This window comes from Cucumis sativus, chromosome 1, assembly GCF_000004075.3.
Source record: "Cucumis sativus cultivar 9930 chromosome 1, Cucumber_9930_V3, whole genome shotgun sequence".
Lineage (NCBI taxonomy): Eukaryota > Viridiplantae > Streptophyta > Magnoliopsida > Cucurbitales > Cucurbitaceae > Cucumis > Cucumis sativus.
In genome coordinates, this window is record NC_026655.2 from 643,134 (window position 1) to 666,933 (window position 23,800).

The following is a 23,800-nucleotide window of genomic DNA, read 5'->3' on the forward strand; positions in this document are numbered from 1 at the left end:
GTTTCTTTGTTTTTTCTTCTTTAGTTAAGAAAGTTTGTTCCCTATATGAAAAGCCATTAGTTTGTAAAGAGACAGATTCGTTTTTACTAAAGAATTTCTCTCAAAAGGAGAAGGGGGGAATGGTATGGGAGTATTAAATTACACAGGAATCTTTCACTTAAAGCTACCTCATTTGGGATTTCTTTTTAGCCTTCTTCATCACAATGTCAATTGATTTATACAAACAAAACCAAAAATTAAGTAAAATTGGTGATCCTCTTCTTTGTTGTGTTCTTCATTGCCTTAACAGAACACAACCCATTAATCGCAACTCGATTTACTCGACAAGCAAACGCACTCGAACAAGTTCTTCCCAGACCGCTGCTGTCGAAGACCAGAGTCTTTAGAAGAAGGAAGCAACCCCATTTCCTGTTGACACTCATTCACTTTCTTCCCTTCATAAACAACAGTAACCTCACAATATTCTGGTGCATTCTTTTTCACAAACTCTCCTTTGGTCATTCTTTTTCCCAGTAGCCTATCAAGAAATTGCATTAATCAGATGGGTATTTGAAGAAAAGAAACCCCAAAAGATGAATTGAAAAAATGAAAGCTCCAAACTTTGAGGAAAGTGGCTTTTTGGTCCCTATGACCAAATTAGTGATATTGAGCACTGGAATTAGTTGAAGGATTGCTTTGGCTGTTGTGTTGCTCTCTAGAAGCAATGTGTCCACTGTCACCTGATACATCAGAATTTCAAACACAAAGACTAAGGTTTCGACGTGTTTTAAAAGTTCCGAACAATCTAGTTGACTAATGAATTCATGTTGACACATGGACACTGCGATATTTGTTGGTGCAACCCATGTGTTAGACATACGTAGAATCTTCTTGATTAAACTAACAAAGAGAAGACGTATATAACAACAATAAAAAAATTTGGTTGTGAAATACATCAAACTACTTTTTCAACCATATAAATTAAATGCATCGTACCATCTACTTTGAATTTTCAACGGTTATAAAAATGATATTTTAAAAATTGTGTCATTGTCGTGACTGTGTCCTAAATTTTAAAAGAAACGACATGTCATTATGTTCGTGTCGTGTTTAGTGTCTCACCTTGGCATCAGTGCATAAGCGGATGTACTTTTGCAGTAGATTTCTCCTTCTGTTGTTTTCTTCATTGATATACACTCTCAACTGTTCTTGGCTCAATTGGCTTCTTGCTAATCTTCCAACTGAAATCAAAATGAATTTGCAGGTAAAAATGCTGCAATTTTTACAATAGTTCATGAACATAGATGAATTTCATCCCAATGAATATGCTAACATTCTCTTGATCATATATTTTTCTTGTGTGTTCGAAGAAAATTTTCCTTTCACAAACTTAATCTTTTGTTCCATCACATGGGGAGAGGATCACCACTGGCAGCAGATTTTCTAGTTTAGTTTTCTTCTGTCAGATAAAGAATAATTTATCTTTACAATCTATTATTCTTGAGTTTGACTTTTTAGAAGGAACACAAATCATCAAAAGAGTAAATAGGAACAAAATATATACATTACCCTATGGCCCATTTGCATCAACCATCCTTTATCGGTAGTATTGAAACATCCTACTTATGTTATTTATGATTTTGGCCTTAGAATTTAAAGGAGTGCACCATGTAAATTCTCTCTATTCCTTGGACATAGCTACAACAGTTAATGAATCATGTAAATCTATTTATCGATTCTCTGTTACTTACGTTTATCTCTAATCGTTGATTTCTTAACAGGCAGATTATGCGAGAAAAACAACTTGGAAGAATTTTTTGATGGAAGAAAAGGGAAAACAGAAATCTTGATGTACCTGGTGTTGGGATGTAGGTGAGAGGAGGAAAAACATGGAGAAGAAAGACACAACAACCAGGTGAGACAGCATGATCAAGGGCCCATTTAAGCACATCTATATCATCTTTACCGACGGCAACGTAAACATCGGTTGCACCGCCGTCTCTGCTACTGATAATCGTCTTACTTTCGTCTCCAATCTCGACAATCTCTGGGGACATAATCCTTGCACTGTAGCATTGCAGTTGTAACTCTGTTGCTCTCCCTTGAAACTCTTCTTCCATATTTCTTAGCTTTCTCTCTCTCTCTCTCTATCTCTCTATCTCTTTTGGTCACAAAGAACAATGAGAATTGATATGAGAACGAAAATGACAAGAATGTGTTTTTAGTGGGTTGGAAGTATACAAAGGAAAAGACATTCTTGCTTCCATAACCACAAAGGAAAAGAGAGGAAAAAAGAGAGGATAGATAGATTCTCTCTTGTTATCATGGGCCTGCCATACACATTGTTATGTCAACATTTGCTTTTCTTTTTCTTTCTTTGTGTCTTTGGTTAAGTCAAACAAAGGAGGTGAAAAAACCAAAGAATTTCTTCTGAATTTGCTTCTCTCAAACTGAAAAGTTTGACAAATATCTTAACATACCTATGATGACTTTTTAATCACTTTCATTTTCCTTCCACTTCACGAAAATAGTTACAACTCTAAACACATACTATTATAACAAAAAATACTACAATAATTTTGAAGAACGAGAGATTGAAAGCAAGAAGAAGAATTTAGAAGTAGGTACGTATCAAAATAGCTTAAACCAATTCATCTTTTTAACATTCCATCCTTATCATGGGGCCAATATGGAATATATATGATTGTAGGGGTGGCACATGCTGCCAATAATGATTCTTCCAAAAGTTTGCAAAGTCTTTTCCAACTTCTCTTCATAAAAAACTTCAATCTAATAATTCCTTCCATCTATTTAAATATTTTATTATAAGAAAACCTATAAAATTCAATTGAACAAATGGGCCTGAATTTTGGATATCAGCCAATTCGAAGTTCGAACCTTAAGGCCCTGACCCATTCGTATTGGGCCTTGAAGCCCATAATCATTCAAACCGACCGAATAGTTTCATTTCAATTTGTTCTCATCTCTAAATATGAACCCTTCTTCTTCGTCTTCGCGCTGTGGATCTTGAATAACTCGAACCGGAATAGTCAGAAACTCTGAAGCCGACTACCGGTCAGGTGTCGTCCGTTTTCAATTCCACCATTGAAGTAGTGTACTTCGTTTCTTCTACTTTCCAAATCCCATTACGTATACACAGTTATGAATCCTTATGACCATAGATACGCCGATCCTAATTCCTACCGCGACCGTCGAAGGTAATGTTTGTATTTTGAATTTATTTTTCTTTTTCTTGATTTCCCTATGGTGCTTATGATCTCTCTCCTTTTTCTGGGTGTCTTTTGATCTTAAATCCCCAGTGACCTAGTGGGTTTTCAGCCTGCTGCGCCACCGCCAATAGCAGGGCGTGAATCCTTGTATAAAGGCTACCAACCTCCTCCAGCTCCATACTATGGTCGTGAAAGAGGTGGTGGAGGTGCTTTACCTAATGCTGGAGGCGTCAATGGCCTCCCTCGATTTCAGCCTCCTGCAGGATCGTTTAATATTGGCCGGGGTGGTGGTGGTGGTTTCGGTAGCAGCGGTGGTGGCAGGAGGACGTTTGATGCGGAGAGGGGTGGGAGAAGAATTGGTGGGAGTATTGGTTTTGGAGGTGGACGTGGTGGAGGGACGGGATTTGATGGCCGTGGTGGCGGAAGAGGGGGTGGACGAGGTGGTGGTGGTTCTTCAAGAGGGGATTTGGATAACATTGTCCTTCCGAGTCAGAATTTTGGCAATTTGGTGCCTTTTGAAAAGAATTTCTACACTGAGTGTCCTTCTGTGCGTGCAATGACGGAGTCTGAAGTTAAGATTTATAGAGAGAGACGTGATATTAGGGTGGAAGGATACGATGTCCCGAGACCGATTAGGAGTTTTCAGGAGGCGAATTTTCCTGGTATTTTAAATATTCCATGAATTGAATGAGATTGTATTATGTTCCAGTGTTCAAGAAACTTGTTGATTGTTTCTTTATTTCCTTTGTTAGCTTACTGCCTTGATGTAATTGCGAAATTGGGATTTGTTGAGCCAACTCCAATTCAGGCTCAAGGATGGCCGATGGCCTTGAAAGGAAGAGATTTGGTTGGCATTGCTGAAACTGGCTCTGGGAAGACTCTTGCCTATCTACTGCCAGCTGTAATACACATTAGTGCCCAGCCTCGTTTATGTCAGTGTTGTATTACAGATTTTCAGCCTTAGTTTCTTTTTGTTGCCACTCTTCTTTCGACCATTAACATTGTGATAATTTGTTCTCCATCTACATTCATCCAGCGCGTGGTGAAGGTCCCATTGTGTTGGTGTTAGCACCCACTAGAGAATTAGCTGTTCAAATTCAGCAAGAGGCTACTAAATTCGGACTGCATGCTAATATTAGAAGTACTTGCGTTTATGGTGGGGCTCCAAAAGGGCCTCAAATTCGTGATCTCAAAAATGGTAATTGTGCTCAATGAAATGTTTTTTACTCTGTTTGTTGTTGGTTACTTGCAAGAATTTAGCAACTTCATTGTGTCTCTCAGGTGTTGAGATTGTTATTGCTACACCTGGTCGGCTCATAGATATGCTGGAAGCTGGCCACACAAACTTGCGGCGAGTGACTTACCTTGTTTTAGATGAAGCAGATAGAATGCTGGACATGGGATTTGAGCCTCAAATAAGGACAATCGTTAGCCAAGTATGATATTCCACCACCACTTCCTTCCCCTTTAAATTGATAGATAATGGAATTGCATGTGGAGACTTACAATTACTGTTATTTATGGCTCTAGTTGGGAGCGCTTGACAAACTTTACAGTTTTGATGGTACTTGTGGAAAATTTTCCATTTATTATGAGGCAGTGTTCAGTTCTCAAATTATTCTGAATGTGGAATTGAAAAACGTTCTCTTAAGAGCTCTTTAGAAGAATATCCTATTTATTATCATGTAGTACTCGATTATCAATTCTGTCTAAGAGCATTTTTCTCTTTACAGATCCGACCGGATAGGCAGACATTATATTGGAGTGCCACATGGCCAAGGGAGGTTGAGAAATTGGCTAGACAATTTTTGCGTAATGCATATAAGGTTATATTGAAAAAACCCCTTTGTGTCAATTATCACTCTGCTTCCATATCCCCTGTAGTTGTTAATGTTATAGAAACAGATAATGACAATTAAATGCTGTGATGTGATACATCAGGTCATTATTGGTTCCCCAGATCTTAAAGCTAACCAGTCTATAAACCAAGTTGTTGAAGTTTTGCCAGAGGCTGAGAAATATAGAAGGTTTGTTAAAAGTTTGCGACATTCCACAAAATACGTGAACAACCAACCAGGGAGATTCTCTTCCTATTTTTACATTTATCATATTTTTCTCATGCAGGTTAATAAAATTGCTCGGAGAAGTAATGGATGGTAGTCGTATTCTGATTTTTGTGGAAACAAAAAAGGGCTGTGATAAAGTAACGAGGCAATTGAGAATGGATGGATGGCCAGCTCTATCCATTCACGGTGACAAAAAGCAGGCTGAAAGGGACTTGGTTTTGTCAGAATTTAAGAGTGGGAGAAACCCAATAATGACAGCCACGGATGTGGCTGCAAGAGGGCTTGGTAGGATTACTACATGTCAGGTGTTTTAGGTTTTAATCTAGGCCCCGTTTGATAACAAATTCGTTTTTAGTTTTCTATTTTTAAACTTTATACTTGATTCCTCCAATTTTCTTGGTATCGTTTTCATCTTTCATAAAATACATACATTTGGATTCTTTGTAAACTTCCAAAAACAAAAACAAGATTTAAGAAACAAAAATTTCTTCAAAATTTGACTTGGTTTTTGGAAACATTGTTAGAAAATGGATAGCAAAATATTGAAACTTATAGATGGAAGTAGTGTTTAGAAGCTTACTTTTCAAGAACCAAAAACAAAATGTTTATCAAACGAGGCCTTGCGTGTTCATTTTCAAATTCTAATGAGTCGGCCAGCTGCTGTCCAGTTCCTGAATATAATTTGTGGCTTGGGTGCAGAGGAAAGTTCTATCGTGCAATGTGCAGCATGATGATTGTTAATGTGAGACTGCTTGGTTTCGTCTCCTATTTGAAACTGCATATGCTTTTGGTTTCTTTCTTTGGACTAATGAGATCCTTTTGATTCCCCGCACTGTGACATAGGTTTAGTTTCTTTTGGGCTTTTCTTTTTGCATCCTCTGGGGTAGTGGTGGTGTCTTATGGTGAAGGAAGAAGGTTTGGTTTAAAGGAAACAGACCCTACCCCCTTTTTTTACTGGCTGCAAGTACATTAGCAAGTCATGGCATGAATGTCATATGAACGCAAAGATGATGCTATTTTGAGGTTTTTCAATGATGTTCTTTTCCAGGTTAAAGGGGAGGGAAATCCTATTCTCTATGTATTCAAAGATTTGTAAATCCTCTGTATCAATGGGTCGGTAAAAGGATAACGAGGAAGCAGAGACTTTGATGTTACTTAAAAAGATCATTTCATTGAGGTGCCTGAGATAGTTATTTAACATATTTTGGTCCTCTATAGTTATCCAAGTATTCAGTTGGTACCCATCCACAATTAAGGAGCTGGTTGTTTTTGCAGCCTGGTTGACTCATTCATTATTGCATTGTTGGTATGGAAGTCGTCGTGGTGACAGCTGCTACTTATCCCTGCAAAGTTAAGGTGGGCACATTTATGTAGTAATGAATGTGTTATCGTACTTTTGGTCATCAGATCTTAAGAGTGCAGGGATAAGGTTTTTTGCAGTTTTATCCATGCTCCCATATTGCATGTCTTATTTTATCTAACGTCCACCATCTTTTGTAGATGTGAAAGATATAAAATGTGTGATCAACTTTGATTTCCCATCAAGCCTCGAGGACTACGTCCACAGGATAGGCCGAACGGGTCGTGCTGGTGCAAAGGGAACTGCATTCACATTCTTTACTCATGAGAATGCAAAACACGCTAGAGATCTTATAAAGATACTGCGAGAAGCAGGGCAGATTGTCACCCCTGCGTTGTCTGCTTTAGCCTCATCTAGTGGCTTTGGAGGTAACTTTTCTCGTAATCCACACTAAGTCAGAAGTGGATGATTACAATTTGAACATTATTGTTTCTTGTGTGTTAGGTTCTGGTGCTAAATTTCGCTCCCAAGGACACAGAGGTGGGTTTGGTAATCGAACAATGGTTTCGGGATCAAATGCGATCCCTCTTGGTTTGACGACCAGACCACGCTAGTTCCGGTCAACTCAAAAGGGAGAGGATATGCTAGATAAGTGATGTTTTTTTTTAAACGTGGACCATTTTTATTAAGTAATATAGTTGACTTATTTATAGAATAGCAACTCAAGGTGTTGTTTGGCACGAAAAATGGACATGTGGGTGTATATCTATCTGTACATAAAACCAGAATTCTTGCAGTGACATTGCTGACAATGTTAGGATTAGGTTTGGTGGTTGTAGGGTTGGTGGAGGTGATGATGACTGACATTTGAATCCTGGATATTTAGTATGAAGTGTACTTGATGACGAACGCATAAGCATGATTTGGTTGGGAGTGTTGAAAGAAAGAAATGTGATTGTCGATTTACTTTTCGATTTGATTTATAGTAGTAGTTGTTGCTGTTGATCGAAGTTCGTGATTTGATTTTGATTAAGCTTAAGGTAACGTTTGATTCAAGTGATAATGGTGATGGGTGGGTGAGGATGGATGAGCTTGATGATATTTCTTGTTTCTTCACGGACTTATTCATTATTACTACTCACTTAGCCAATGATATTTCAAAAGTTATTGTTTGAAAACTATTGCATTTATCAAGTTAAATTACAAATTTGTCCTTGTTTTTCTTGTATGGTTTGACGTAGAAACTAAATTAAGGAAGGATTGGAGTGAAGATAACGCAAAACTATAATAACAAACAAATTCGATTTAGACTATAATAACAAACAAATCACTAATCGAATTTGCTACTCTCGCAATAAATATTTATTACATATAATAAAATTAATTTTTTATTTTAATTTATTTTGTTATTTTTAAAAATATTTTTTTTATTATATTTTTTATTATTTGTTACGGGATTTATTAATTTCTTTCCAAGCTATAGCAAATAACATATTATATTTATTTTTTATCTCAACCAACTTTTGAAGTGTTTATTCAATTCAAGAGTTTTAATGTAATTCTATTTTTTAAAATCATTTGATTAATTTTTATTGAAAAGGAAAGTTATTGTTATGTTTTCTATCAATTTCAGAGATGACTCGTAATCATAATGTTGTAATGATAAAAACGTAAGGTTGTAATGTTACTTTTTTTATTGCATGACATTTTTCTAATTTAAAATTTTAAAGCAATAGCATATGGTGAAAGGCTTGCATGATAAATGCCATAATGACTTTAATGATTTGTGCATTTTAATCTTTTATATTATCATTAAAATACGTAGATTGAAAAATTGAATACTTAAAGTTTCTTTTGGTATTTTGTATATTTAAGCATAGAGTAATAAATTTTTGTTTAGATTTTCTTCAAAGGAAACGTGATTTATTTTGAAACAATGAATGGAAATTAATTTCTTGTTTTAATTTCCAAGTAGAAATTGCTAGGCTTAACTATGCAATAAATTCATTTATTGATTTTTCCTTAAAAACTAATCTATCAAATTAAATAAATTCTTAATAAAACATATTTATTTTTATTATAGAAATCCAATTAAATACTATTTCCTAAAATTAAATAAATACCTAACCCACTATTTAGGTATCTTATCACTATCCCTAAAACCAAATACATAATTTGGTATGTTACACTCAATAGAGCTCTCCAACATCTAAAATATTGTTTCAACTCCAATCTATATATCTATTCCCTTGCTACTTTGTAACGACTATTTCAACTTTAGGTAAACCGTTCATTTTCATATCTACGATATATCAATATACCCGTAAATCCAATGATACTTTTAACATCTTTTATAAGTGTTTGCGTTATTTGGTTTAACATGAATATTTTTTCGAAATATCCTGTCGTTATCGATGTTTTTGATCGATATGGCTGTATAATTGAGATATCGATATCGATATCGACATCGATATTTTAATTGGGAACGAAAGATGATGGTGTATCGTGGAGAAGGGTTATGATATGAAAGAATTATGGAAATATGAAATGAGAAAAGGAAAGGTACTTGTAATGGAAAGGGACATAACATCACACTTTGTTAGGACAGTGCCCTCTACAAAGCACAAGAGCCCCACTCAATAATTGAATCAATTGGCTTTTCTTTTTCTTTTTTATCAAAGATTTTACTGCCCTACAAAATTGGAAATCATATTTGTGTCACATGTTTTAACCCTAATTGCATTCAAGTACTAAAACTACGTAAATCTCGTTGTCGTCGTGGATGAAGCAAAGAATGCTATTCGACATCTAATGGTTGTTCTTGTGGTTTCTAGACTCGTTCTGTTTTAGCTTATGTACTTTTAACCATTTGAATGATTTTAACTAACTTTTATTAAGTTTTGTCAAAAATTTCAAAACATATTTATCTAATACATTTTATGGTAGGAGTGATCGTGGTCGGTCGAAGTTGTTGTTTTTTTTTTTTTTTTACAAAACTAACCCCAAACCAACCATAGTTGGTTTAGTAAAGTGTCAAACCAACTTTGACATCGATGAATAAGTGTCAGTCAGTCGATCAGGTCAATTTAACACTTAAAGATAATTTTAAAAATTCTTGATTTGAAACTTTTTTAAACCAATTTCAATCGATTTCTCTCGTTTTTTGACCGACTGACTTTTGTTTGTTTGGTTGGCTTGGTTTTTCGATCTTTCATGCTCACTCCTATTTCATGGCATGAAAGTAATTATATAGGATTAAAAAAATAAACAAAAGTAAAAACCCAAATTATCTATAAGCTTTTAATTATTATTATCATCCCTCCACCATTTTTCTTAAAAATACCATATTTAGTCCATCAAATTTTAGAATGCTTTTATTTTTTAATTCTAAAAAAAAAAAAAAAAAAAACTTCTATAGTATCTCTTTTTTTCTAATTTTAGACATCATATAGCCATATTAAAAAAATTAAAAAAATTAAAAAAACACTTTAAGAATATTTTAAATAAACAATATATTTTAAAATTTAAAATATGACCATTTCTCTTTTTCTTTTTCCTTTTACAATATTAGACCTCAAAACTGTGGGCCACCCTTCATTTAACACTCAAACCTCTCCCCCACTAAACACCAAAACAGAGGCTTCCAGATCTATCTATATATATATATATATATGTTAGATTTGGATTAAAATATCCAAAACTTTACTTTATAAATTATTAATGTCCCCAAGAAAAAATATATATATACAATTTTTTTTAATGGATAATTGAGAGCTCAATCACTTTATAAAATTATGACAGCAAAATTCTTAAATTAGTGCTAAGTTTTCCAATGATTCATTGCGTATACTCAACATAACATAGATATATATAGAAACTAGAGATAAGGGCCATAAAAAGGTATGTGTCAATGCTCCACATGATATATATATATATATATATATATATATATTGTATATTGTATATAGTGCACCTCATTTTCAACTACTAAATTTGTATATTGCATGATAACTTTTCATTCTCGTGTTTTTAGGGTACATTAAAAAGTCGAGAAAGATGAACGATTTGATCGATATAAAGTATGTATGATATATCGACTAAGGGGTTTGAGATTTGAATATTTGAAAATTATTAAGAAACATGTTTAATACGTATTTCTTAAAGGGAAATTATATCAAATGACAAAAACATTTAGAAAAAACAACTCATAACACCAATTTTTTGCATATTGTGAAAACGGAAAAATTAGTGATATCAGACGATAATCATAAAGCTATCGAAAGATCATCACTTTTAAATTTGCTACTTTTGTAAATTTGGAAAATTTTATGACATGACTATTATCATAATATTTTTTGTTATTTTTGCAAAAAACCTCCTAAATCCACTAAAAAATGCATTATATTAACTGATTTTTTAGTTTGGATTAATTATTTGTTTTCTGTTGTATATTAACTGGTCTTTCCTCTAGCTCTTTTTTCACAAACAAATTCATTGACTTCAAAATAATTCTCGAGTATTTCCTTTGGTTAATGTCAAATACATATATAAATCAAAACAAAATATACGAGTGAACATTGGTCTCATTTCCACATTCGTAATTTAAAAATTAAAACAAAATAATTTTGTTTTCTTTATAATAAAGAAAAAATAATAAGAAGAATGTAAGCAAGTTGGGAGATTAGATTAATGATATGTGAAATGCATATATAAGCTTTCCTCTTTCGAGGGAGTGTTGTCTTTGTTTAATTATTTGATTAATTTTTAATTAGGGATTAAGTGGGCTTGGTGGCTATATAATTAAATACCAATATATATTAAATGCAAATAATACAAATTTTGTTATAATCAGCACCACTTGGGGATTTGGACTACATGTTCTTGTTCACTTTAATTTTAGTAATATATATATATATATATATATATATATATATATATATATATATATATATATATATATATATATATATATATATATATAATTACATCTATAATTTAATCATGACAAAAGAAAAATAAGAAATAAAAGATCTTCCCCACCAATTTGGAGCTTCCTACTCTAAATAATTTGGCCATTTGGAGGCCATCTAGTCCATTATGATCATTATCATATATATATATCATTATTTTGTTTTACTTATTGCTCTTGAAATGACATCCTGCTTTTCACCAAAAATAAAAATAATTAAATACCCACTACACAATTTCGAAGTTGAGATAGATATGATAAGTCTATAACCATTAGTTTAACCTTTAATTTCTATGTTGTTATTAAAAAAAAAAAAGTTAAAATTTGAAAACTAAATAAATAAAAGATAATTAAAATATTTACGTATATATAAAAAATATATTTTTAGTGATTTTATTCCATATAGCATAAATGTTTGTCAAATTATTCTATTTTTGAAAAAAATATAAACAAAAAGTAGCTTTTAGAAAATAAGAAATATATAGTTTAATTTTAAAAAATAAATAAATAAATACCAAACGGAGTAGTAATATTTTAGTATAACAACTGTGAAAAAGGAGAATCAAACTTTCAAACTCTAATATGAATAGTCTTGTTAATTATCTAAACCTACGTGTAATTTGTGGTTGTAAAGATAATTAATTTTGTAGTGTTAGGTAAAAAGTGAGAGCAGTCATGATAATGAATAGACTTAATTAACTTATTAATTTGTATTAATAGGAAATATTATTAAAGTATAAAGTGGGAAAGTTACTTTGGAAGAGATATTTTGGAAAGTAGAAAAGTACAAAAGAAGTTTAATATGATTAGAAATATTATATAATTTACATATGAAAGTACATAGACATAGGCATTGAGATAGTGTTAGTATTAATTACATAGTATAATTAAGTTAATTAATGATTAATTAGTTGAAGTTCAAGTGTTGTTCAACACTTAGATGAGTCAACAAAATAATTTAATTAAATAAGAAATATAAAATCATTATTAGTGTATATATTACATTTGAAGAGAGCATTTGTGGTGATATAGGTTGGTGGGTAGTGGAGATGACTCACCTTTCTAATTTAATATGCAAACTCATCACTATCAAAGTTGGATATCTAATGGGACTCTCAATTTCTCATTATATATATATACACACGTGTACATGAAATATAGTAAAATTTTAAATTCTGTTCTTTATTTTAACACCATATTAAAATCACTATTATTATAGAATATGAAAAATTGATATATTTTTTAAAAATATTTTGATTCGTTTTGCTATATTTAAAAATGTATCTACTTCATAAAAAAATCACATGTAATAAATTTTGTATTTGAATGATTTTTTTTATAGGAGTGTAAATATTTTTTTTTTTTACTTAGGAAAAAAATCCCTTAAATTTAATCTTAAAACATTTATGGAGATTATACTATTAAGGTGAACATGATAGATCGAAAACTTGAACTGATCGACTAGATCGAAGTTGGTCGGTCGGAAAACAAGAGGAATTGGTTTCATATAGTTTCAAATTAAGAATTTCCAGAAAGTATAATTCTAAGTATTAAATCAACTCGACTCGACAAAAATTGACTGACCGACCAATCATTTACTCATCGATGTCGAGGTGGATTTGAACATTTATACTAAACGGAATATATGGTCGGTTTGGAATTCAATTTTGTAAAAAAATAAATCGACTCCAACAAATCAATAATCACTACGATATTAAAATTTCAGACATCCGTACGTTCCATAAAATTAATTAAACACGTTATTCACCACCATAAACTATCACAAACTTAAATGATTTAAATAATCAACATTATTTAGCCTTTTTCTATATAGAAGTGTGTATCATTATCAACCTCCATTTCATTGATATTTACATCAACATTTCTACAAAATCAAGAGATCTTCACATTTTCATCGTCCGAAATTTTAATTTAAACTTGGATTACGACTAACACAAACATAACTTAACAATTTTAAAACATCAATTCACACTAACAATCATACATTCAATTAAAAACAAGAACAAAAATCCCATATCACCCAACAATTGGACGAGGCCAACACGCATGCGTGCATTACTAACAACTCATAACTTGATTACACACCTCGATGGTATCTTTCCTTCCATCCAATTAAAAATAAAAAGGTATATTAAAGAATCTCATTAGACTTATATATTAATATTTAAGAGTATATTATTTGATAATGGTATTAAAGATATGTATAATTAGGAATAGTTGGCATATAGTATAATAGAAGATAGAGTTGTAATGTAACGTTTGAGTCAGCTTATAAAGAAAAATACAAAATATAGAGGGAAAATAAAAAAGACAGCGTGGAAATTGGTAAGTGGATGCCAGCAGAGATTTATGGGGGTGTGAATTAGTGACACGTCAGCAAACAACTTAGTTCCAAAAAGAGTTGTCAATCATGGAGCATGAGAATGTATTTATTTAATTATAGATAATAGCTGTATTAAACATTATTATAGTTAATCAAACCGTATTACTCACTATTAGCCCACAGGATTACAATTAATTAAACATTTGGATTTGGATTTGCAATGTAAATTTTATTTCTATTATTGTTTACTAAATATTTAAAAAGGTAACTCACCAAGAAGAAATTGGTAAGAAAGAGTGGTCGGTGGGTCTAACGTAATTGGACTGTAACAGACCGTTTGTATTTCTTTGAGTATCAAATTACCATTAGAAAGATCAATCACGTAAACATGACCTCAATTATTTTGTCTATTGTTGTTTTGTTTTAGTTTTTGGATTTTAAAGTGTTTTCTTGTTTTTTTTTTTTTTTTTTGTCATTTAAATAACTCTTGAATTTAGTTTTCGGGTTTGTATTTTTTTACCCTAATACTCGAATGTGACCTAACAATGTTTCTTTTGTTTATTTTGAAGACTTTCGACAGAGAAAGTTGTAACCACAAACTAATACATGTTATTTTTTTAGCATGTTTTGTACTCATGCACATGCTTCTTAAGTAGTAACTTTCAAAAGATATCACATAGTTAAATGCGCTCGACTTTAAAATTCACATGATCGCGCTATAAAAAAGAAAGATGTAACTCGTTACTTTAGTATCTTTTAACTATATTTTCACATATGGTGGCATAATGTCTTTCATTTAGATGTGATTTCGGTTCTTTTATTTCTTGATTTAAACTCGTGACTTAGTAATGATAAAGGCAAAATATGAGATGAATCAGATTCCAAATTATAATAAGTTGATGATTTTTCACTTTTTATCACAAAGATAAATAGAATCTAAACCACGTTCAAGCTAAACATGAGTGCAATGGACAAATTCTACAACATAGACTAAAATAATAGATTATTCAAATAGTCACTCAAAGTAAACACAAAGTTGAAAATTTAGGAACGAAAATAACATTTAAACATTTTTATCAACTTGATCAATCTTGTGTTAAATAAGTTTATAAAGTTTCACAGAACGTTTTAAGTTAAACAAACTACTGAAAAAAGTTCATAAATGACAAAACTTCACCGTCTTTAATTTTATCCACTTTATCATTTTTTACAATTGGATATTCTTTATTAATCATGTAAGTTTTAAAAAAAATCGAATGCATGAATTAAAATAGGGTAATTGTAATGGATGACCATTTGATAAATAATAATTAAAGATATAACAACATTTTAAAAAAAATTGTAAATATAGCAAAACTATCGCTGATAGACTTGTATCACTAATAAACTCGTATGATCTATCGGTGATAGACTAATTCCATTAAAATAAATCTTATAATACTTATTAACTTTAATGTTGGATCGATTTGCATCCAATTCTGTATTTAGTTATATATATATTCAACTTAAGCAAAGTTAAATAGTTGATCATCATGTTAACCATTTAAATCTTCAAACAAAAACAAAAAAGACAAAGAATCTTATTTCAATTCAAAAGTTTATGGATCCCACAACTTCAATTATTTTAAATTTCTTAATTCCTTATGATCTATACCTTTAATTGTTCCAAACTTTTTTTGTTCCCATAACTATTTTCAATATATATATATATATAAAAACCCATATATATAATCTCTCTTTTTTCTTAACAAATGTTTCTCGTAAACTTATCAACTTCTAGAATGAAAGAATATAATATAAAAACCAACATTTTCTTCTATATCCATTATTAGATTCGTGGGTTTTTTTCTTACAATAAATTTTCGAGTTAAATAACGTTTTAAAAATGAAAAAATTACCGTCTCTGTAACATCAATTTATTTTTATACGAGTCCATGGTCAACATTAACCTTTTTCTTTTAATTAGAAAAAAAATAAAAAAGAAAACCACTGTATTTGACAAAATAGACAAACTATTTACAACTTACACCAAGATCAAGATTGATGGTTTCTTATCCTTTATTATTTTTATTTGTCAATAGTTTGTATTTTTTTTATTATTATTGAAAAAAACCCTTATAAGAATAAAAATTGTAAAAAATGATAAAATAGACAAACTATTTACACTTTAATATCAAATTAAGTTTAATGAATTTTTCTTCGATCTATTTTTTTGATATAGAACGTGAATAGTTTGTATTTTTTATTATCTTTAAAAAGTCTCCATGAAAAGAAAAATCGTAAAAAACGATAAAATAGGTAAGCTATTTACAATTTACTAGCAAAATTAAATGTAATAAATTTTGGTGGGTTAGTGTTTATTTTTACCGTAAAATGAAAATAGTTTGTATTTTTTTTTTATTATTATTGAGAAATCGCGTAATCAAAAGTCTAAATAAAATCTTAGCAATAATAACGAAAATTAAAAAGGAAAAAATCCCTCGTGGTTGGGCACACCACAATAAATACATGAAAAAGTAGGGTGAGAGAATGCAAAATAAAGAGGAAATAATGTCCTTATAATGGAAATAGAAAAGAATAAGAGGGCTATCATAGTAAAAAAGAAAAAAGAAAGAAAGTAAAAGCTAAAAGTAGGACCCACCAAAATGGGGTCTCTCTCTCTCTCTAATGACGAACTATTTTGTCTATTAGCAAAAGCAAAGGCCCCTATCAGCTATCACTTCTCTCCCTCCTTCCATTTCGCACCACTAATCTTATATATTATAGACTTGCCCCTATCAATCCTTTTATCACTCCTTTCCTTTCCTTTCCTTTCCTTTAATTCTCCATTTTCACAATTATCAGTAAAAATTAATTTTTGTTCCTTTTTTAATTTATTATAATTATATAATTTTCATTTTTCAATTTTTTTTAGAAAACAATTTAAGAAAAATAAAAAATTGGTAGTAAGAGGAGAACGCACGTGGTATCCGCCTGTCACGGGCGCCTATAAATATAAACCCCATTCACCTTCTTCCACTTCAGTAACAGTTTTTTCCTTCTCTCTCTTTTTCCTCTTTTTTTTTCATTTCCCCTTTTTCTCCTCTCTCTCTCTCTCTCGGATTCAGGTGCTCTAATTTGGGATTTCTCTCCACATCGTTTCCTTTCTTTGTTTTCTGATCTGTTTCAAGGTGAAACCCTAGATTGAAGGAGGAAAGGATCAAGGATCAACTTGTTTTTATTTTGTGATTTTGTCGATTATTGTGGAGTTGGAAGAGAAAGAGGATCAGGAGGAGGCGGAGGATAAGAGGAGAAGTGTGTTGTGTGTTTGTGGTGTTGGTGGTGTTGGAGGAGAAACAGAGAAGGCAAGAGCCAGTGATCTTTGCTGTATGTCAGTGGATTGTGTTGAGACTTATTGTTGTGGAATTGGCAAGCTTAAGAATCCTTTACAATGGCCCCAGCTTCGAAAAAAGCGACGTTGTTTTCGAGTGATGTTTGTTGTCATTCCTCGGCGGCCGGTTCCACTACCGTTCCTCGAGAAGCTGCTTCTGTTGCTTCCGCCAATGTCGTCCAAGATTGGAATCTCACCACGAATGATCGTGCCGATGATCGCCGTACATCCAAGAATGTTGCCATCCCTTCGTTAGTTCGTTCTGTTGAACCGATTCCGGAACCTTCAACTAATGCTTCTTCCAAAGGCACTTTCCTTCTTCCCTCTTTTTTCTTTTTTCTTTTTTTTGTTTCTCTCTCTCTCTCTCTCTGATCGATGACCTGGAATCTCGACATAAAGCTGTGCTTGATATTGACGTTCTATGACTTTGATCTATTTATCGTTTTTTTGCTTGGAGGCCGAAATTCAGATTTTCTTGAAATGTCTTTGTCGTTTTAAGCTCCGTAACATACATACATACATACATTTACTGTGGGTTTATTATATTTCTGTCGTTGTATGCATCGTTTGTTTTGTATGTCATTATTGGATTATTTTAGGCGTGAAGGATAGAGTTTGTGTTTCAATTTCCCATGATCTTTTATTTTGACTTGGAGCCTTTAGCTACCACTTACTATCTCACGATGTATTGTTTAAAATGTGTTTCGATCTTTACCTCTCATGGGACCCGTCTGCTACTTTTCATTGACGGTTTTAAATTCACGGCCTTTTATGAAGTCAATTATGCAGGCGCCATGTGGAATTAAGAATGAGTTTAGCAAGAGAAGGTAAAGTTGGATTGGTGCAAGCTGACATATTAGAACCCCTAGTGCTTCTATTTTATTTTCCTTCCCTTTGGTCTTCATTTTGATTTCCATTTCTCCAACCATATTGTTCTCTAGAAGCTACTATTTATTTTCTTCCCTTCCTAGTACTCCTACTTTTTTTCCCCTTGGTCTTCATTTTGATTGATATATTACAATACAACTTACTGGATTTTGTTCCTTAACCCTTGACCTTGGTTGTTCCTACCCCAGCTCCTTCAACCATTTTGAAGAACGGAGTCGGTTTCACTTATATTTGCACCCTATTTTCTTTTCTGTTGCCTTGCTAGTCAAATTTCTATGCTCATATTTCATACATTGCTACTAATCTGAGTTAAAGGTATTGTAGATGGTTGATGTTATGTCACTGTTTTTCCTGAATCTGATCATGATTTCTTTTGTTGATACAATATGCTTTGGTTACTTTCCTTTTTTAAGGAGACATATGGCACGCGCATTTTTTTGTACATGATTTCTCATGCATTGCTGTATAATTTGGTTGTACAGGTGTTGTTCCTCCAATGTTGAGGGCACAATCAAGACATCCTCTGGACCCCCTATCAGCTGCTGAAATCTCTGTTGCAGTGGCTACCGTCAGGGCAGCTGGAGCCACGCCAGAGGTTGTTACTGCTGCTGTGAAATTACCTTTTTTTCATTTCTATTGAATTTGGATAACTGTTTCAGGAATCTATGGCCCAACATGCTTGTGATTGTGAAGAGCTATTTTCCTTGTTTCAGGTCAGAGATAGCATGCGTTTCATTGAAGTGGTGCTACTGGAACCAGAAAAACATGTTGTTGCACTGGCAGATGCATATTTTTTCCCTCCATTCCAACCATCTCTGCTTCCTAAAACTAAGGGGGGACCGGTTATTCCCACAAAGCTTCCTCCAAGAAGGGCAAGGATTGTTGTTTACAATAAGAAATCGAATGAGACAAGCATATGGGTAGTTGAGCTGTCAGAGGTTCATGCAGTAACCCGAGGTGGACATCACAGGGGAAAAGTTATATCTTCTTCTGTTGTTCCTGAGGTTCAGCCTCCCATGGTATGTTCTTGACAGCTGTTATTTAGTGCACCGTGTTGTATTGTTGACAGCTGTTATTCACGATTGTCGTTTCCTTATCATGGAGAATTGTTGCTTCTCGAAAAGCCCCAAATAACATCTCTACTCTTGCTTTGCTGGTCACTTATATCGAATGTTTAATATCTGTACTTGTTTTCTCATTTCTGTGTCACGGCTTTGTTTGGGATGAAAATACATATGGGTTTGAAAAATGAAGAATATATTTTAACTACAATATTGTAAAATGACATGTTTTCAGTTAGACAATTACAAATGGTAATGAATGTCTAGAACATAGAACTAAATAGCTCATTCCATTCAATTTTAGGATGCTGCTGAGTATGCGGAATGTGAGGCTATTGTCAAAGAATATCCTCCATTCATCGAGGCTATGAAGAAGAGAGGTATTGAAGATATGGATTTGGTTATGGTTGATCCTTGGTGAGTTATATCAGTAATCCAGTTCATTACTTGTATTCAGTACAGATTATGAAATTCCTCACCCTTTTTTTTTCCTTTGTCTAATATGATTAATATCTCTTTGCTGCAGGTGTGTTGGTTATCATAGTGAAGTAGATGCTCCTGGCCGAAGACTAGCTAAGCCTCTTATATTTTGTAGAACTGAAAGTGACTGCCCAATGGAAAATGGATATGCTCGCCCAGTTGAGGGCATACATGTTCTTGTTGATATGCAAAATATGGTGATTATAGAATTTGAAGACCGAAAACTTGTTCCACTACCTCCTGCTGATCCATTGAGGAATTACACTTCTGGTGAAACAAGAGGTGGGGTTGATCGTAGTGATGTGAAGCCCTTACAAATAGTTCAGCCTGAAGGTCCAAGCTTTCGTGTCAATGGCTACTATGTAGAATGGCAAAAGGTGGATATTATTGAGTTTTTTCTTTTGAAAAGATTATTGTTCGCTTTTTATTAAGATTTTACTTGGTTCATAATTTGACAAAACCTGTTTTTGGTCTTTTCTTTTCCTTTGACAGTGGAATTTTCGAATTGGTTTCACTCCCAGAGAGGGTTTGGTTATATATTCTATAGCTTATGTTGATGGAAGCAGAGGGCGAAGGCCTGTAGCACATCGTTTGAGTTTTGTGGAAATGGTTGTCCCCTATGGAGATCCAAATGATCCACATTACAGGAAGAATGCTTTTGATGCAGGAGAGGATGGACTGGGCAAAAATGCGCATTCTCTGAAGAAGGTGCGAATAAAATTTTGGTCAACAGTCATATCTCCCGATCATCTCTCTGATCGAATCCTAATTAAATGTTAATAAAACACTGTCACAGGGATGTGATTGTCTGGGTTACATCAAATATTTTGATGCCCATTTCACAAATTTCACTGGTGGTGTTGAAACAATTGAAAACTGTGTGTGCATGCATGAAGAGGACCATGGAATTTTGTGGAAGCATCAAGACTGGAGGACAGGATTGGCAGAAGTTAGAAGATCGAGGCGGCTGACAGTGTCCTTTATTTGTACTGTGGCTAATTATGAGTATGGATTCTTTTGGCACTTCTTTCAGGCAAGTCAAATCATTCCTCTCTTTTGGATTGGTGCTGATCAAGTCTCTTAGAAAAAAATTTCTTATAGCATTCTCAAATAAGATTGTAGCTTTATATTTGAATCGATGACCTATAATATGTTGCTCAAACCATGGAGTATAGAATCTGGAAACACACGACACAATATTGATTCCCTCATGTTAGGAAAACCAAAGCCTTCCTAGTTTTGAGCATAAGAGCATCCTTGAGCAGAAAAAAAAAGGATTCTAATCTTTACCATTGGTCCATTACTTCAAAATTTAAATTTCTTGGGGCATGCAACTTTCCAAATTGCATTAAATTGTATAAGAATTGTTTCTAGGAGAACTATATGTATGGGAATTCTTTTTGTGATTTCAGATTGTAGGAAAACAGTGTATTGTTCAAAGATTCTACAAGTCTTATTGATTTTTTTCTCAACCAACTCACTCTTTATTAGAGGTTTGCTGATATGTAATAATGTTGCACTTGCAGGATGGAAAAATTGAAGCTGAAGTCAAATTAACTGGCATTCTCAGCCTAGGAGCTTTGCAACCTGGTGAATATCGAAAATATGGCACAATGATTGCACCAGGTTTATATGCACCAGTGCATCAACATTTCTTTGTTGCTCGAATGGACATGGCCGTTGATTGCAAGCCTGGTGAAGCTTTCAATCAGGTACGTCTTCAACTTCAACCTTTTGGTCACTTTTTTTATGTAGTCAAGGAACAATAAGTTTGATTGGCAATTGGCTTGAGCTTAACTGTGAACTATGGAGAGTGGAAGTTACTGATTGTATGTAATTTGGTATCTTTTCCTCTCGTAGCTATGCAAATTACCAAAGAATATACTGATGTGCTCAAGGGTAAAAAGGCCTCCGATGGCTTTTGTATTCAATCATCTTTCAAGCCAGTCGTCGTGATTTTCTATCAAATAATGTAGGATGAAATGATAACTTTCGGTTACTCAGTGAAGATAAAAATGAGGTTACATCATGTAATTTATAAATGTACATAAAGTTACAATGCATTTTGAGCCTATGATTGATTAACGATGTAAAAATTCTCAAGGGTAGGTGCAGTAGTTTACTCTTAGAAACACAACGCTTGTTCATAATAGATTTCACTACATTGGTCATCATTCTTCTTGAATTAAAGTTTGTCAACTTAACATTGTCGTAGGTAGTTGAGGTGGATTTGAAAGTTGAAGGACCTGGGGAGAACAATGTCCACAACAATGCTTTTTACGCTGAAGAGACATTGCTGAAATCAGAAATGCAAGCTATGCGTGATTGTAGTCCTTTATCTGCTCGCCACTGGATAGTAAGGAACCTTCTTACTCTGGGTCAATACTTCTAGGCTGTTTGAACTCGCTTTCATGACTATTAATACTATGGAAACCAGGCGTAAATAATATCTTCTAAAATTTCTCGTCTTTTGTTTATTTTTCTTTTAACTGCCAATTTTCTTCAGGTTTGTTTCCACATCTTTATGAAGATATAGATTCTCTTATAATTTGCCAGATTTAGAAATACATCGATATACTAGTTTATGTAATTCTAAGATTTTCTCTGGCCGCTTTTGATTTAACATACAAAATCTAGAACACGACTTTCAATATTTCTATCTTATTGTCGTGGTTGAGTAAATGGTAACAAACAAAAAATTGGCCCCTTCATTCCAGGTGCGAAATACTAGAACTGTGAATCGAACTGGGCAATTAACAGGCTTCAAGCTTTTACCTGGCTCAAATTGTTTGCCATTAGCTGGTTCAGAGGCCAAGTTTCTTAGAAGAGCGTCTTTCTTGAAGCATAATCTTTGGGTGACTCAATATTCTCGTGATGAGATGTTTCCTGGAGGGGAGTTTCCCAATCAGAATCCACGCGTCGGTGAAGGGTTATCGACATGGGTTAAAAAGGATCGACCCTTAGAAGAAACTGATATAGTCCTTTGGTTCGTTTCCTTTCTTCTTTTTGTACATTTGATGTATTATTAGCTCACCCCGTTATTCTATTCCATGTGGCTCATCCTTGATTATGTCAGGTTTTATATATTTGCTTGATGTTTAAGAGCTTAGTTCTCAGCAGGAAAGTTCAAAAGTGTTTGCTTTGTTTTTTGACCCCAAAGAAAACATTTGTCTTTACCTTAAAACTTTAAAGAACTGTGTTGATTTTCTTGAAGAATGTATAGAGATTCTCAGATGCCAACTTTTAACTCTGCTTCTGCTGCTGTGCTCTTTAGTAATCAGAAGTTTTCTCTTTTATATGGTAGGTATGTTTTCGGGATCACGCATGTTCCTCGATTGGAAGACTGGCCCGTTATGCCTGTGGATCGCATCGGTTTTACACTTTTGGTACTTACTCTTATACTCTTGTGATTGGCTTTAAGAGAGAGAGAGAGAGAGAGAGAGAGAGACATGGTTGAGCTTGAATTTGACATCAATATTCTTATGAATTGTTTGTTGGATGGCAGCCTCACGGTTTCTTCAACTGCTCTCCTGCTGTTGACGTTCCTCCCAGTACTTGTGAATTAGATTCAAAAGATGCGGACCCTAAAGAAAACGTGGTGACAAAACCAATTCAAACTCCCATCATCGCTAAGCTCTAAACTCTCTCTTCTTCATCACTGCTCTTTTCATTGCTTTAACAAACTCCAAATCTCTCTTCTACTTACTTTGCTTTCAGTCAATTTGAGTTGCTTTCTCTTGTTAATATCAAAGAACCCCACCACAACCTTTTCTTCTTCTTCTTCTTCTTCTTCTTTCTTTTTTGGTCTTTTTTAGTAGAACAACTCGTAAAACGTTATGAATGATGTGCATATTATTATATGATGAAAATCTTCAAAATAATCCTAATCTCTACACAGTTTTTGTTGGCTAGTTTTCTTCTCTTCTCTTTCTCTGTCGTGGATCCTTCGTATCCTTTAAATTTCATACACACATATATGGTAAGCAGTGACGTTATAAAAAATTGAATTATTATTATTTTTATCTTTAATTTTAGAATGGCGGCAGGCAAAACATCCCTATTGTTTATTTTATTTGCTTCCATAAAACCATACAAGTAGTATCCTTTATAGAT

General features: G+C 33.2%; 3 protein-coding genes across 8 annotated transcripts; 2 read left to right on the forward strand and 1 right to left on the reverse strand.

Annotated features, from left to right (window-relative positions):
- Positions 1–151: 151 nt before the first annotated feature.
- Positions 152–2,308, reverse strand: LOC101203711 (U-box domain-containing protein 52). The gene is made up of 4 exons (XM_004138043.3): positions 1,835–2,308; positions 1,102–1,220; positions 601–719; positions 152–517 (listed from the first exon to the last, which is right to left on the reverse strand). The coding sequence occupies exons 1-4, from the start codon at positions 2,097–2,099 to the stop codon at positions 301–303; spliced, it is 720 nt and encodes a 239-aa protein (XP_004138091.1). The 5' UTR covers positions 2,100–2,308; the 3' UTR covers positions 152–300.
- Positions 2,309–2,973: 665 nt separating this feature from the next.
- On the forward strand, positions 2,974–7,560 carry LOC101203955 (DEAD-box ATP-dependent RNA helicase 20). 4 transcript variants are annotated; one of them, XR_969446.2, is made up of 12 exons: positions 2,975–3,197; positions 3,300–3,871; positions 3,962–4,141; positions 4,246–4,407; positions 4,491–4,645; positions 4,943–5,035; positions 5,151–5,236; positions 5,334–5,560; positions 6,324–6,452; positions 6,551–6,631; positions 6,776–7,003; positions 7,080–7,099. XR_969446.2 is itself a non-coding variant. In XM_031885785.1 (10 exons), exons 1-9 carry the CDS (start codon positions 3,142–3,144, stop codon positions 6,004–6,006), a joined length of 1,563 nt encoding a protein of 520 aa, XP_031741645.1. In that variant the 5' UTR covers positions 2,974–3,141; the 3' UTR covers positions 6,007–6,017; positions 6,324–6,393. The 4 variants fall into 4 exon arrangements, 2 of the variants coding, with proteins under 2 accessions (XP_031741645.1, XP_004138092.1); XR_004216816.1 differs by lacking the exons at positions 6,776–7,003; positions 7,080–7,099 and having other exon boundaries at positions 2,974–3,197; positions 5,975–6,452; positions 6,551–6,634; XM_031885785.1 differs by lacking the exons at positions 6,551–6,631; positions 6,776–7,003; positions 7,080–7,099 and adding an exon at positions 5,975–6,017 and having other exon boundaries at positions 2,974–3,197; positions 6,324–6,393.
- A 9,356-nt stretch (positions 7,561–16,916) lies between these two features.
- On the forward strand, positions 16,917–23,598 carry LOC101204200 (copper methylamine oxidase). 3 transcript variants are annotated; one of them, XM_004138045.3, is made up of 12 exons: positions 16,917–17,565; positions 18,629–18,741; positions 18,860–19,165; positions 19,512–19,624; positions 19,734–20,064; positions 20,180–20,395; positions 20,484–20,720; positions 21,214–21,399; positions 21,903–22,043; positions 22,405–22,673; positions 22,992–23,073; positions 23,193–23,598. In XM_004138045.3, exons 1-12 carry the CDS (start codon positions 17,319–17,321, stop codon positions 23,325–23,327), a joined length of 2,376 nt encoding a protein of 791 aa, XP_004138093.2. In that variant the 5' UTR covers positions 16,917–17,318; the 3' UTR covers positions 23,328–23,598. The 3 variants fall into 3 exon arrangements, with proteins under 3 accessions (XP_004138093.2, XP_031740884.1, XP_031740885.1); XM_031885024.1 differs by lacking the exon at positions 16,917–17,565 and adding an exon at positions 18,052–18,085; XM_031885025.1 differs by lacking the exon at positions 16,917–17,565 and adding an exon at positions 18,203–18,461.
- Positions 23,599–23,800: the final 202 nt, after the last annotated feature.

Coding starts and splice junctions, on each gene's coding strand:
- LOC101204200 (XM_004138045.3), top strand. CDS start 17,319: ATGGCCCCAGCTTCGAAAAAAGCGACGTTGTTTTCGAGTGATGTTTGT. Junction 20,065..20,179: donor ACTATGTAGAATGGCAAAAG/GTGGATATTATT, acceptor TTCCTTTGACAG/TGGAATTTTCGAATTGGTTT. Junction 20,721..21,213: donor TCTTTTGGCACTTCTTTCAG/GCAAGTCAAATC, acceptor TTGCACTTGCAG/GATGGAAAAATTGAAGCTGA.
- LOC101203955 (XM_004138044.3), top strand. CDS start 3,142: ATGAATCCTTATGACCATAGATACGCCGATCCTAATTCCTACCGCGAC. Junction 3,198..3,299: donor TCCTACCGCGACCGTCGAAG/GTAATGTTTGTA, acceptor TTAAATCCCCAG/TGACCTAGTGGGTTTTCAGC. Junction 5,036..5,150: donor TTTTGCGTAATGCATATAAG/GTTATATTGAAA, acceptor GTGATACATCAG/GTCATTATTGGTTCCCCAGA.
- LOC101203711 (XM_004138043.3), bottom strand. CDS start 2,099: ATGGAAGAAGAGTTTCAAGGGAGAGCAACAGAGTTACAACTGCAATGC. Junction 1,221..1,834: donor CACCTACATCCCAACACCAG/GTACATCAAGAT, acceptor TTTTGATTTCAG/TTGGAAGATTAGCAAGAAGC. Junction 518..600: donor AAAAAGCCACTTTCCTCAAA/GTTTGGAGCTTT, acceptor ATTTCTTGATAG/GCTACTGGGAAAAAGAATGA.